Source organism: Mus caroli, chromosome 17, assembly GCF_900094665.2.
Source record: "Mus caroli chromosome 17, CAROLI_EIJ_v1.1, whole genome shotgun sequence".
NCBI lineage: Eukaryota > Metazoa > Chordata > Mammalia > Rodentia > Muridae > Mus > Mus caroli.
This window is the reverse complement of record NC_034586.1, coordinates 51,971,476-51,987,305: the sequence shown is the minus strand read 5'-3', so window position 1 is coordinate 51,987,305 and position 15,830 is coordinate 51,971,476. Positions and strand designations below refer to the sequence as shown.

General features: G+C 39.3%; 1 protein-coding gene across 5 annotated transcripts in view; it reads right to left on the bottom strand.

Moving 5' to 3' along the window:
- Nucleotides 1–848: 848 nt before the first annotated feature.
- The window catches only part of St6gal2 (ST6 beta-galactoside alpha-2,6-sialyltransferase 2), a 68,295-nt gene continuing 53,313 nt past the window's right edge, over nt 849–15,830 (bottom strand). For 4 of the 5 annotated variants that reach the window (XM_029471671.1, XM_029471672.1, XM_029471673.1 and 1 more), the window contains exon 6: nt 911–5,262. In XM_029471671.1, coding sequence (XP_029327531.1) covers nt 4,991–5,262 — 272 coding nt within the window. In that variant the 3' untranslated portion in view covers nt 911–4,990. Of the gene's footprint in view, nt 5,263–15,830 lie in introns of all 5 variants that reach the window. The other variant, XM_021149975.2, reaches the window with a different exon arrangement.

Genomic DNA, 15,830 nt, shown 5'->3' with positions numbered 1-15,830 from the left:
GTAGAGTTCAATTGGGGGGTAGAGAGCTATAGAATATCATTCAATGGAGGCCTTCAGTAACACTTCATGTCAACACTGGGCTATGGTAATGAGAAATCAGCTTCTTACATCAATGTAAGATGTGTACTTGCCTGATGTATATAGTTCAGTTCCATGCCAGAGCTTTGGAAACTCAGTTCTGGAAAAATCTGACTATCCATAAATTTCAAAGCCCAACTTCTCCTAATATACAAAGTATATTTGCTTAATGGTGGGGATATGTTCTTAGTTTCCACATTATCTGAACACTACTAGTTTCATACTTAGGGAAACCTAAAAAGTACACCCCACTACACAGCGACTATGTAGTATAAAGAGTTGAATATATAGTCTTTGGATTGATTGAAATGTCATTGTGCAGAGTTAGTAGAGTCTAGGTCTTTTCAGGACCTAATTAGTTGATTTTTTTTTCCTTTCCATGGTAGGTGTGAAGACCTATGCTGGTTTGACATTACAGTAGGTGTGACTTAAAGCCTGGTAGGTAAGAAGACTAGTAAAATTAATCACAACACAATATTTCGGTCTAGAGGCAATATTTAGATATAGCCAAAATTGTGTACTTTCTACTTGGTTTTCACCCGTGCCATTTTTCTCCATATGACAATTAACCAGGAAGAAAATATGATCTGAACGTAAGCTGCCTCTGCTTTCTGACTAAACTCAATCCCTGGTAATGCCTGTGTTCACCCATGTTTCTCCTCCTCTTCCAGGCCCAGTGTACTACAGTGCCTGAATTGCCTTCAGAAGGGTTGTATGGCTGCACATTTATTTACATGTTCAGTGTTTCCAGATTAAAGCAGAGACACTTCTAGATAAATGAAAACATGTTTTATTTACAACTCTGTACACTGTGTACACATAAAAATATACAAAAACAAAATACAAAATATTCAAGTGTTAAAATGTGTACAAACACGTCTAAAATGCGCTTCTTGGAAAACCTCAAGCCATTAATTAGTTTGAAGAGAACACATTTTGTTTTAAAAATTATCATACAAAAAAATTCCCAAAGCCTTTAAAAAACTTCACTGGTTTCCAGTGGAAAGATTCTATACATATTTATCTAGAGCCTAAGAGGGGTGTATTGTAAACTTAGATTTTAATGCTACTGTTGCACTTGTTTTGTTGAAATCTATTTTTCCTACAACCAACAAATGTTTCTTCCTTTAATCTTATATAAGCCATGGACAATCAACAAACTCTTCAATTTTCAGAGCTATATCATGCTTCTGACTAATACTACACTTGAATGGTTCTGTGAATGGTACCTTTCAATATTTTGGTTATTGTTTGTTAATATGGCCAAGATATATAGAATGAGTGTGTCTGTAGTGAGGGCAGAAGACTGACTTATTTTTTGCAGAAGGACATAAAATATTTACTTCCTTCTCTTAAAAAAAATTAGTGTTTGAATAACTAAAATAAAATTTGTTGTAAAGCTCTCATTATAAAGATGACTGAAAAAGACAATAAGATCAACCATGCGTGTAGATAAGTATATATACAATTATATAACTATCTACATGCACACTTTTATGTTAAGAATAAGAATTCTTAAATGTCACTACCCTAATCTTATAAAGAATATGCTTTTTCTTTCTTTATTGAAGGCTCCATTCATTTAACAAAACAAGAACTAAGAATTTGCATTTTATTTTCTTGAGCTGCTAGAGAACTGTTACACATTCACCGAGTATCTAAACATACCAAGAGACAGAAATGTGGAAAAATCTCACAATGGAAATGTCCTGATATAAAAAGTTTGCTGAAATGCAGGCATGGTTTACCTAACTTAATTATGTCTAAACAGAGCTGCCTTGATCAGTCATGTAGCCATGGGGTCATATTTGACTATCAGAAAGTCAAACAGAAATTGGCAGTGTGATGGGACAGATCTGGAGACTATTCTACATGTATTCTAAGAAAATCTGGTGAAACTTGATCAAGCTGCCTATGTATACCAAAGTCTTTTATCACGTCATAACTTGTGGGAGACTGATTCTACTTGATGCACCCAAACAGTGCCCAATAAATCCAGACTATATGAGTATGGTCAGCTGGCAACACAGGCTGAACTCTGATCCAACAGATGTATTGGTTCATAAACATAACAGAGTAAGCCAGGCCCTTTGATATTTGAGTCTAAAAAAATATTAATGACCACTACAGCACTACTTTTGTTCAGATATTATAGCTCCAATGACAGAGGACTACTGGAAAGTCCATGTTGAGTGACTAAGGGACCAAGAGGTCAAGACACATGCAAAGTGCAAAACACCTTGAGCTCAGAGACCAGGTAAACACAGCAATTCAGATGTACTCAAGCCCCGAATTTGCCCATTAAAGCACATCTTATATACTTACATGTAATTTGTGTTTGATTACCACTGCCTTTCCATAATTTGCAACAGATAATGTGGCAGGCAGAGTCAACCACATGGCCCTATTATTGCACTGAGTTGTCTGTAGTTAACATATTCATTATACACTACCACTTGCCTCATGGGAGCAGCTAGAGACACAAATTCGAGAGAATCTTGGAGTGGCTGAATTATCATTTTTGGACAACACTAGTATCTTTGTAATAGGAACAACAATAATAACAATAAGAAATAGAGATATTTTTCTCAAAGCACAAAGGACTATGACATCGGTTAGTCTTCAGGGAACAAACAGCACCGGGTGGCTTTTGGTGCCACCATGAGGATCTAACCAGAGTCCTTTCACAGAAGAGGTCAGAAGGTTCTGGAAGAGCCAGGGTCAGATCCAGGAAAAAATGAGGTGGGAGGATAGTTAGTGTTGCTGTTTCACAGGTACTGTTGGGTCACTTCAGGATAGTAAATGTGGGGTTGAAGTATTTAATCAATGTCTGGCAAAATATTGCCAGTTGGGACACATTTTGTTAATTCAAGAAGCAGCCACCATATTAGCAATCATTGTGTGAGCATCTGCTAAGCTATTTAAACTTTGAAATACAAGAGTGACTAGCCAATAGCATATTCATATGTGCGCCATATTTTCTGAATATTTAACAGACTCTGATTCCCACAAGTCTTTAGGGCCATAATAAATTAAAAAAATTAATTACATTTCCTTTATGCTCTTCAGATTCCTTGTAACCCCGTGTAAAACTGAGAGAAACCTTTTAAAAATACATGTGCAAAAACAGAATGATATTTAATAACCTTTGATGTGTTTTGTGGAGCTTTTGAATTTGAATATTTACACTGACCTCAATAAGTTATTCTCTAATCAAGTTCTCAGGCCATCAAAGGGTATTGTCATGGATACTAATTATGCCTCTAAGTGAATCCTATTCCAGGCTATCAAAAGAAACTTACTGGTTATGATCATTTAAAATTGCAAAAGCTGGAAGATCTAGAAAGCTCCAAGGACCACTGGAGAAAATGTTCATACAACGTGAACAATGCCTCCTCTAGAGTTACAGAGATGATTAGACATGTCAGCATGGCAACAAGGCTGAGCTCTCATGAGATTACAGGGTTGGACCAGGCTGAGCAGAAGATGATACTCTGTCACTCAGAGTGGGATGCCAGCAGATATCTCATGACTGAAAGCTCAACTTCTCTCACTTCACTGCTATAGCAAGCCACTGAGGATATCTGCAGTCCTGCTTGAGCTCTGCAGGGGGCAATACCCAAACAAAAACTGGTGGTCTCTGAAAACCTTGCTTCCTCAGGAAGTAATCAATAGAGCATTCCAGAATAAACACATAGTGAAACATTTTTTTCCCCACAATACTTTGAAAGCCACACATTTTGCAAGGGGTAGGCTTGTACATTTAATTAAACTGATATTGTCATTTTCAAAAAGTTTTAACTTAATTGTTAAAAAACAATTTTGTGGTTCCATCACATTCTTAACATAAAACATGCCTGCAAAAACAAAGGTGGATTTCTAGCTGTTTATGCTTAAAACTGAATAACATTCAGAGCAAGGAGATCAAGTTTGTAATAGTTGAGAAAAGCCTACAAGAGCTTCCAATAGAAGTGACAGGGAAGTGTGCATCCCATGCAGCTCAGAGTGCATGCTTCCAAGCTATTCTTTATAGCTTGAAAGGAACAAGGGTGTCCCCTGGCTGACCTGCAAGTATGCTACTGCCCAGTACGTCATTGTCTATCTGAGAGCTACAGAGTGATCGGAAAGCCAGGAATATAATGTTGAAAAGCCAGGTTAGGGACACCTGACCAGTCATAACCCTGCACACACCACCTGTACCACCTGTGTGTGCTACATGTTGTTGGCTAGGTACAGTATGCTGCAGGTAGACAAAGGTGCTGTTCTTTGCTGTTGGCAGAGGTTTCGTTTGACTTCTTAGATTGTGTGGTAGGGATGGTTTGTACGTTTGTAAGTGTGGCTTGGTTCTTAGCTGTAGCATTCAGAGAACACTGGGAAGCAAAACTGCAAAGCTGTTGTTGAAAATCCTGGGCCTGACAGTATATGTGAAGAAACGTCAAACACATCTGAGTGAGAACTCAGACATTCATCACAGATTCCAGGAGGCATAATGAGAAATGGAGGTATACGTGACTGCTAGCTACAGGACCTCAACTTGGATATTTCTTGATGGAAACTGTATCATCAGTAGTATCATCTCAACTTGTGGCTGGAACCAACTGTGATAAAAAGTGTCCCTGCTGTAGAGGTTAACATGTTTAGAGGTATCATGCCCATGAGTAAAAATCTGTTTTCTATACATCTTATTTTGGCTTCTTTCTTGGGTGGCTTTAAAGTTTCGTTTCTATATTCATAGCAGTAATAGTAACCCAATGGCTTAGACTAGAAAGAATTCTCATGGGCACTAAGTTACAGTTAAAGACAATACATTGTCTAAATCTATCTTCAAGTATTTTTTTTTTGTGTGTGTGTGTGTGTGACTTTGAGGACAACAGTAGTACCTTATTGCACATCAGTTCCCAAGAGTTCCATTTTAAGAATGTGTATTGTTGGGGCTGGTTACTGGACACCGAAGGGTCTGGAAGCCTGGCAAGACTACCTTGCCCTTGTGATGCAAGTCTGCCTGGGTGCCTGTGTTAAGGCGCTGCACCAGTAGCTTTTCATAGAGCAGTGGGTGGTAGGCCCCCAAGGTGCAGGCTGCGTCGTAGTACAGCTCATGGTAGTGGCAAAGCTCTGTCTGTCGAACAGATGGGATGTACTCATACACGTGCACCTCTTTACACATGGACATCATGATGAGGATTCCTGACAAGGAAGGAAATGAAAATACAGTAAGTAATTCCAAGTAAGGGTAGATTTTTTTTTTGTTGTTTTATTGGGTTTTATTTATTTACTTATTCATTTTGGTCCTAGAATTGTGGTGACTTACAGGAACGACTGTGGTGAGATACACATACTTTACATTTGCAGTGCTACAGCTTCCATTATGAAGAGTGGCTAATGGTGAATGACTATATAAAGGTATAATACTGCATGTATCCATTCACTTGCTCAGTTATTACTGGAGAACTAAAACTGACCCACAAAGATAAAACTGAATATTGGGGGACTTTGCTCCAATGTGTGACTCATAATGTCCACTTTGCTCTCTTGTGTTATAGTAGACTGTTATAGCACATAACAAATGGCACAAAAATCTGCATATCAAAGTTTATTAGAAACTGAATATAAACTATTCTTCAGATGGTTCTAAAACAGAACCCTATAGTAAAACAGCTCTACAAGAAGATTGAAATAATACCATGAATCCTATCAGATCACCATGGCCTAAGGTTGGTCTTCAAGGACAACAAAAATTACAGAAAGTCCCCACACAAGTGGAAACTGAATAACTCTTTAATGATAACTTGGTAAGGGTAGAAATAAAGAAAGAAATTAAAGACTTCCTGAAATTTAATGAAAATGTTGACACATCATACCCAAACCAATGGGATACAACAAAAGCAGTGCTAAGAGGAAATTTCATAGCACTAAGTGCCCTGGTAAAGAAACTGGAGAGATCTTACATTAACAACTTAACAGCACACATGAGAGCTCTAGAACAAAAAGAAGCAAACTCAACCAAGAGGAGCAGAAGGCAGGAAATAGTCAAACTCAGGGCTGAAATCAACCAAATAGAAACAAAGATAACAATACAAAGAATCAATAAAACAAGAAGCTGGTTCTTTGAGAGAATCAACAAGATATATAAAGCTCTAGCCAAACTAACTAAAGGACCCAGAGGCAGTATACAAATTAACAAAATCAGAAATGAAAAGGGAGACATAACAACAGAAACAGAGGAAATTAAAAAAAAAATCATCAGATCCTACTACAAAAACCTATACTCAAAAAAAAAAAAAAAAAAAACCCTGGAAAATCTAGATGAAATGGATGATTTTCTAGACAGATACCATATACCAAAGTTAAATCAAGAGCAAGTAAACTATCTAAACAGGCCCATGTCCCATAAGGAAATAGAAGAAGTCATTAAAAATTTCCCAACCAAAAAAAGCCCAGGGGCAGATGGATTTAGTGCAGAATTTTACCAGACTTTTGAAGAAGGCCTGATACCAATTTTCCTCTCAAACTATTCCATAAAATAGAAACAGAAGGAACACTACATAACTCATTCTATGAAGCCACAATTACTCGGATACCTAAACTACACCAGGACCCAACCAAAAAAGAGAACTGTAGACTAATCTCACTTATGAATATAGATGCAGAAATACTCAATAAAATTCTCGCAAACCAAATCCAAGAACACATCAAGACCATCATTCACCATGATCAAGTAGGCTTCATCCCAGAGATGCAAGGTTAGTTTAATATATGAAAACTCATTAATGTAATCCACCATATAAACAAACTCAAAGAAAAAAATGATCATCTGCTTAGATGCCAAAAAAGCATTTGACAAAATAGAACACCCCTTCCTGTTAAAAGTATTGGAGAGATCAGGAGTTCAAGGCCCATATCTAAACATAATAAAAGCAATTTAATGAAACCAACAGTCAATATCAAATAAAATGGAGACGTATTTGAAGCAATCCCATTGAATTCGGGGACAAGACAAGAATGCCCACTCTCCCCATATCTATTCAATATAGTACTGGAAGTGCTAGCTAGAACAATAAGACAACCAAAGGAGATCAAGGGGATACAAGTTGGTAAAGAAGAAATAAGGGTGTGACTATTTGCAGATGATATGATATACATAAGTGAACCCAAACATTCTACCAGAGAACTTCTCCAGCTGATAAACAACTTCAACAAAGTGGCTGGATATAAAATTAACTCAATAAATCAGTAGCCTTCCTTTATACAACTGATAAACAGGCTGTGAAAGAAATTAGGGAAACAACTCCCTTCACAATAGCTACAAATATTATAATTTTTCTTGGGGTATAAATTATCTCTAACCAAACAAGTGAAAAATCTGTCTGACAATAAGTCTCTCAAGAAAGAAATCGAAGATCCCAGAAAGTGGAGAGATCTCCCACACTCATGGATTGGCAGAGATAACATGGTAAAAATGGCCATCCTATGAAAGTCAATCTACAGAGTCAATGCAATCCTCATCAAAATCCCAACACAATTCTTCAAAGACATGGAAAGAGCAAGTCTCATATACACCTGAAAAGGCAAAAACCCAAAATAGGGAAAAAATTCCTAACAATATAACAACAGCTGGGGGAATCACCATCCCTGACCTCAAGGTTTACTACAGAGCAATAGTGTTAAAAACTGCATGGTACTCGCTCAGAGATAGACACATTGATCAATGGAATAGACCTGAAAACCCAGAAATAAAACCACTTACTTATGGATACTTGATCTTTGACAAAGACGCCAAAAATATACAATGGGAAACAAAAACCATCTTCAATAAATGGTGTTGGTTTAACTGACTGTCTGTATGTAGAAAAATGAAAATAGAACCATATTTGTCACCTTGCACAAAGCTCAAGTTCAAGTGGATCAAGGACTTAACATAAAACCAGATACACAGAATCTAATAGAAGAGAAAGTGGAGAAGAGCCTTGAACTTATTGGCAAGGGGAAATTTCCTAAACAGAACTCCAATGGCTCAGGCTCTAAGATCAAGAATTGGTAAATGGGACCTCATGAAACTGAAAAGCTTCTGTAAGGCAAAGGACATAGTCAATAAGACAAATTGGCAACCTACAGATTGGGGAAAAATCTTCACTAACCCCACATCTGATAAAGGGCTAATATCCAAAATATATAAAGGACTCAAGAAGCTTATCACCAAAACAAACAAACACAAACACAAACAAACAATCAAGAAACAAAACAACTCAATTAAAAACTGGGGCATAGAACTAACCTGACATTTCACAACTGTGGAATCTTGAATGACTGAGAAGCACCTTTCATTCAAAGTCCTTAGTGATCAGAGGAATGCAAATCAAAACGACCCTGAGGTTACACCTTACACCAATCAGAATTGCTAAAATCAAAGCCACAGGTGACAACACACGTTAGGATGTGGAGAAAGAGGAACACTCCTCCATTGCTGGTGGGATTGTAAGCTGGTACAACTACTCTGAAAATCAATCTGAAGGTTCCTCAGAAAACCCAGATATACCACTTGTACTGGCTAGTTTTGTGTCAACTTGACACAGCTGGAGTTATCACAGAGAAAGGAGCTTCAGTTTCAGAAATGCCTCCATGAGATCCAACTGTAAGGCATTTTCTCAATTAGTGATCAAGGGGGTTGTGGGTGGGACCATCTCTGGGCTGGTAGCCAGGGGAGGCAAGCCAGTAAGGAACATCCCTCCATGGCCTCTGCATCAGCTCCTGCTTTCTGACCTGTTTGAGTTCCAGTCCTGACTTCCTTTGGTGATGAACAGCAGTATGGAAGTGTAAGCCGAATAAACCCTTTCCTCCCCAACTTGCTTCTTGGTCATGATGTTTGTGCAGGAATAGAAACCCTGACTAAGACACCACTCTTGGGAATATATCCAAAAGATGCCCCACCATGCTACAGGGGCACATGTTTCACTGTGTTCATAGCGGCCTTATTTGTGATAGCCAGAAGCTGGAAACAACCCAGATGACAGAAGAATGGATACAGAAAATGTGATTCATTTACACAATGGAATACTACTCAGCTATTAAGAATGAGGACAACCTGAGTTTTGCAGGCAAATGATGGAACTAGAAAATATCATGCTGAGTGAGATAACTCAGACTCAAAAGGACATGCGTGTATGTACTCACTAATTAGTGGATATTAGCCAAAAAAGTACAGAATACACAAGATTCAGTCCACGGAACTCAAAAAGGTCAACAAGCTGAAGTGTCCAAGTGAGGATGCTTCAGTCCCACTTGGGAGGGAGAAGAAAGCAATCACAAGTGTGAAGGGAGGGAGGGATGGACGGGGGGGGGCAGTTAGTGGGAGTGGGGGTGGAGAAGGGAACCTGATCTGGTATTGGGTGAGGGAAAAGGACTGAAACCCTGTGGGCCAGCAGAAAGAATGGATTCAGGAAACCTCGGGAGATAGGAGGTTGGGGTGAACCTCCAGAATGCACCAGAGACTTGGGAGGTGAGAGACTCTCAGGACTCAAAGGTAGGGACCTTATATGAAATGCCTGACAGTAGGGAGAGGGAACTTATAGAGCCCACCACCACCAGGAAGACAGAGCATCAAGTGAGGGATGGGGTTGCCATCCCACAGTCACAACTCTGACCCATAATTGTTCCTTTCTGAAAGAATTATGGGGATAGAAATGGAGAGGAGACTGAGGAAGAGAAGGTCCAGCAACAGGCCCAAAGAGGGATCCAGCTCAAGGGGAGGTCCAAAAGCCTGACATTATTACTGAGGCTATGGAGCACTCTCAAAAAGGGACCTATCATGACTGCCCTCTGAAAGACCCAACAAGCAGTTGAAAAAGTCAGATGTAGTACTGATGGTGACTGTTGGAAATGAGTATATATGCTCACAATGACCCCCTAACCATAAGGTTCAGGGTTTAAGGAAATAGCTTAAAGGAAAGGAAAAATTATGTTACATATAGAAATATTTTAATTATGTATTACTATTTGATTAGAGCAATGATTCATTGACATAATTGCTCCATGATATCAAAGTCTCTGGAAAAATAAAAATAATCAACAATAAAAAGGCATAAAGAGAAGGTATATATCCTCATATCAAGGCTGAGTGAAAAAAAAAACTAGTAGGAGAAAAATGGTCCCATGAACAGGCAAACTAATCAGAGCCACCCACACTCTTACTATTAGGAATGCAACAAAAATCCCAAACTAAAGAAACACAGCATGTACACAGAGGGCCTGGTGTGGACCAGTGCAGGCTCCGTGGTTGATGCTTCAGTAGCTGTAAGCTCCTAGGAGCCCTGCTTAGTTGATTCTGTGGGCCATGTTCTCCTGGTGGCCCCAACACCTCTGGCTCCTGCAATTTTTCCTCTCTTATGCCTAATCTTATTGCATCTAGTTATGCTGAGTTTGTTTGATATCACTAGGAAGCCTGCTTTTTTTCTGAAGAGTGGATCTGGAGGAGAGGGGAGGGGGTTGTGGAGAAGGGGAGGGAGTAGAGGCATCAGTCATGATGTATTGTATGAGAAAATAATAAAATCAAACAAAAACAAACAAACAAAACAGGCAACAATTATGATATATAACTAACTCTATGTCCTTTGAAACATCAAAGGCTACTATTACCTTGAGTAGGCATATAACAAGGAAGCAGCCTGTTCCTGTTTCTGTATGTTTCTGTTTGGGGGTATGGTATTATTGCACCTGTAACAAATCTTACATGGAGCACAGCAGAGTTATTGCTAAGTGTTACTAATATTAGGAAGTTATTATTCTTAGCCACATGAAAATGTTATTATAAAGGCCCTTTCTTTTCTTTTATTAGATATTTTCTTCATTTACATTTAAAATGCTATCCCGAAAGTCCCCTATACCCTCCCTCTGCTCCCCAACCCAACCACTTCCACTTCTTGGTCCTGGCATTCCCCTGTACTGGTGCATATAATTTTCGCAAGACCAAAAAATAGGGTTAAGAGCTAGTAAGTTAGGTCCCTGATTTTATTCTGGTCTTTGTGGATTTCAAGATCTTAATTACAAAGCAGCACAGGAGGAGGTGAGCATCCTGCAGGAGATATATATCACAATAATGATGGTGCAGAAACTGAGAGATCTATGTCCCACCCACCCATTTTCCCATGATGTGTTCTGGCCCAGTGAGAGCTCACTAGAGGCACATTTGTCATACCTGGATGTGGTAGAGGCATGAACTATAGTATAAAATAAAACCAGGAAGGTTGTGCTAGGAAGAGCGAGGAGAATGATTCAGTGTTTTTCAAAATGTTTAACCATTTAGTTGATACTGTTATTTACCACGTTTCATAGAATTGAGAAAGTTATAGGAGATTCCTTAAAATTATAAAAAGCTGCCTAACACCTGTACTTTCAGCACTCAGGAGTCTGAAGCCGGCCACACATCAAGACCTGGACCCCAAATCGTTGCCTAGCAAAGCTAATTAAGACACTATGCACCAATGTTATTAAGGTTTAGTGGAAGTGTTCGGCTTATATCAATGTGAGAACAAATAACATCTCCAGGCTTCTTTTGACTTACATACTCATGAAATGGATTTTTGGAAAAAATAAGTGTTTGTTTTGGCATCAGCGGGACAATTTAGTGTATCCTGACACCAAAGCTAATAAGCTTGATTCCTAGGATATGCATGGTGGAAAGACATAATCAACTCCTACAAACTGTCCTTTGACCTCCACAAATGTAGTATGGGATATACATGCAACCACACAGACACACATAGTCACACACATACACACAATTTTAAAAGTAGGTTTCTTCACTTACTTTTAAGTAATAACCAGGTAATCAAGTCCAAACAGATTCAGAGTTATTTAAAAATATTTCAAAGGTAATTTCCAGTTATTAATATGTAATTTGAGTTAATTTTAATGATTAACTACAATAAATATTCATATTTTAAATAATGATTCTACAAAATATTTTGACAGGCAGGGTTACTAATTTGTAACGTGGATCTGATGTTTAAAATGCAGAAAACATGATATTAATTGTAGTCATCCAGAATTTCAGAGAACTAACAACATTATAGACATACAAAGTTTAATAAGTAGTTTATTAATATTAATGAATAAAAATATAATTTAATTCATTCAATGTGAATCTGTGTTTACATTAATAATTATAAATCCTTACACATGTCCTTTAGCTCATTTCTTTCTTCTTCTTTAAAGATTGATTATTTTTAGTTATGTGTATGTGTGTTTGCCTGTGTGAATTTATGTGCTCTGCATTCATCTAGGAGCCCGTGGAGGTCAGAAAGGGCACCAGATCTCCTGGAAGTGGAGTTATAGATGGTTGCTTGCTGTCATAAGTGTTGGGAGAGAGGAGCCCAGCCTTTCTGGGTAACAGGTCCTCTTAGCTGTTCAGTCATCTTTCCATCCCACTAATTATTAATTTAAAGCGATAATAAATCATTAGCTTTCATAAGCTCTATGAACATGAACTGCAAACCTCTGAAAGGGATAATTGCTCCAAACTGAGGTGTGAAGAAGAAGCTGTAGAGTGCTTCCTTAAGTAATTAAAGAAGCCCCATTATTTCCAAGAATATTGTGGTAAATGAAGCACATTTGTTCAAATGTGGTTCACTGGAGAAGCTAATTATGATAATGTGCAGATTTTCAAGCAAGGAGAAAAAGGCTTAGTCCCTTGCTGGGATCTTGTCCCAATGTTGACACAGCTTGAGGCTCACCAGGCAGCCTGCACCTAAGCAGATCTTCTAGACATCTCTTCCCTCTAACACTGTACTGTTGTTGAACTACCTGGTTCCTGCTGTGTAAACCAATCTAATAGGTTCCCCTTTACAATGCACATACATTCAGGGATCCTGGTTATACACATTTCTGATCATTTTTCGATCCTATGTATTTCAGAGACACATAAAACAGCATGTATGAAAGTAAAAGAGATTAGGGGAATGAAGGAGACAAGCCATACACAAGGACAGGGAAATGAATTGGAGAAAAGAAGCAGTACACAGGAGATCAAAACACAACTGAAAATCCTATATACAAGAAATATGTACCAACAGAAACTTAGTACAGTAGATGGCTGATTATGTCTAAATTTTGTTTGTCCATTTGTGGCTTAAAGAGAGAGAACACAAGGATACAAGTGCAGTTAACATCTAGCAGGGCCAGAGTGGAAGACTGAATGCTACACCATTCCAAAAGATAACAAATACACTTTATACTTTTAAAAATCTGTACTATCAGTCAGCTATTGGATGGATCACAGGGCCCCCAATGGAGGAGCTAGAGAAAATACCCAAGGAGCTAAAGGGAACTGCAACCCCATAGGTGGATCATTATTATGAACTAACCAGTACCCCAGAGCTCATGGCCTAGTAGGCCATCACTGGAAAGAGAGGCCCATTGGACTTGCCAACTTTACATGCCCCAGTACAGGGGAATGCCAGGGCCAAGGGATGGGGGTGGGTGGGTGGGGAACTGGGGGGGGGAGGGTATTAGGGACTTTTTGGATAGCATTGGAAATGTAATTGAGGAAAATACCTAATAAAAAAATATCTGTACTATTTAACGTAAACATAAATAAAAATATTTATAACACCTATGTTTGAGCATGGCCATAATTAAGTGATAAGTAGTAGGCAGGTCTGAGTTCTGGGCTCTCTCACGGTGTCTATCAGTATAGAACTTACAGAGTAGGCTTTTACAGTTCCCTGCAACTTTGATCCTTTCCATGAGGCTGAGAGTGGGGATCTGAGTATCCCAGAACCAGCATCCGTGTCACTGGAGACTATAAGAAATGGGAACTCCAACCTCCCCCACCTACTCAGAATCCTTGGTTTGAGAGGCTTCAGAAGCTCCCTTCCAAACTGGCTCTCAATGGTTCCTGCCTGCCTCTCACGGCAAGGATCCTGACTTCTGTAGCAGAAAGAACACAGCAGTCTGACAGCGCAGTAGAGATGGGTGCTTACACGCACGCTCTCAGAAAAACTGTGATCCAGAGTCACCCAGGCACTCGGTCTCCATAGTACTCACTTGTACAAGGTCTGTAAGTTCGCACCTACTGAGCATTCTTTTCACTTGCTAAGCTCTGTCTTGCAGAAATGTATTACTTAAATAGGTAGGTGATGCAAGACATGCTAAACTTTGAGAGCCTGTGAGCAAAAATGTGTTCATTCACCAAATACTCCCATTCCTCCGTACCTGTGGAACTGGACCTAGGGCCCCATGCAGATACCCAAATCCAAAGGTGTTCAAGTCACTTATAAGACATCATAACATCCCATATCATTATGCACAAATTCCAGTGCACTCTATGAATCTCTAGATGGCCTTTAATACTAAACACAATGCAAATTGTTGTTATTGTTTGGGGATTAATGACAAGAGAAAAGGTCTGCACATAGTCAAAATTTATTTTCGAAACTATTTTCAGCTAGTGGATATTTGAATATGTGGATGCAGAACCCAGATTATAGAGGGCATCCACCTAATATGTACCCACTTAAGACCCTGTAGAGATAATCTCTAGGCACTGTGGGAATTCTGTCAATAAAAAGCTGATGGATGGTAAGTTGAGGCAGGCTTAGAGAGTGGGAACTCTCCAGCACAGAGAGGGGAACTCTGGGGAAAAGTCAGGAGGATTTGCCACTGAGACCCAGAATAAGTTAGACATATGAAACTAATGAGAGGTAACTAGGCAGGTGGCAGAACTTAGATTAGTATAAATGGGTTAATATTAAGTTAAGAGCTAATTGGGAAGCCTCAATGTCATTTTTGGGAACTTGGGTGGTCATAGAAAAAGCGTAAATGGTTACAAGGCCCTCCATAGTGCCCTGTAGCCTTCTTGAAGCGACGTGCTCCTTCATTCATATCCCCAAATAAGCCACTCGGGGGACCATAGCACTTTATTTTGGGGGTTCAGGGGAATCTTTCTGAGAAGCTAGCCCCCTTTGTACATTAATTTCTGTACAAAGATATGTGTTTCTTGATTAAAATAGTGAGCTTATGACATCCCTCCACTTCATGTATACAAATTCCTGAGCATGTATAAGAAAAATGCGTGATGTTTGTTGTATGAGCAATCACATGTGGGTACTCCCCACAGATGGGTTACTGTTAGGGACTCCCACTGTTTCGCCCAGCTGAGTGCTAGACCGGAGTGTAGTGCAAGGTGAGGAGGGCCTGCCTTGGGCTACCACTGGATGAGGAACTGCCTGCTGACCAGCTCCCAAGCACACTGGTGAGTGTGTATACTAAAACGTTCTAACCCGATTTGCCCCTGTCAAATGGGTTTTTTTCAGGGGCTGATCCTTACAGCCTTAGAGATAACCGATGCTGATTAATCAAGTTGACACTTCAGCAAGACTTTAGAGCAGGCAAGGGACATTTGGAGCATACTTTTGGTCACAGCAACTGTATTTCTTCCTGCTTTCATGGAGCATTGGCTAATACAGTCCATGAGGGCAAAGGGAGCAAAGATGGGGTTCAGGGGAATCTTCTGAGGAAGGGGGTAGTGGTGGTTCAGAAGTCATGTGAATGTGCACAGCGAATGAATACACCAGGACGGGCTATCAGGAAGCAGTCCAACTTTCCTTAGAGTAACTCAAGGCTTATAATATTTTGGGGGACTGGGGGTAGTTATATCATTGGCTGAGGGCTCAGGGTACAGAAACACATCATTAGCATGGGGAGACATTTCAGGAACCTCAGGTGCTAGCTTAACAGGTTCTTATCAGGAGAAAGGAACA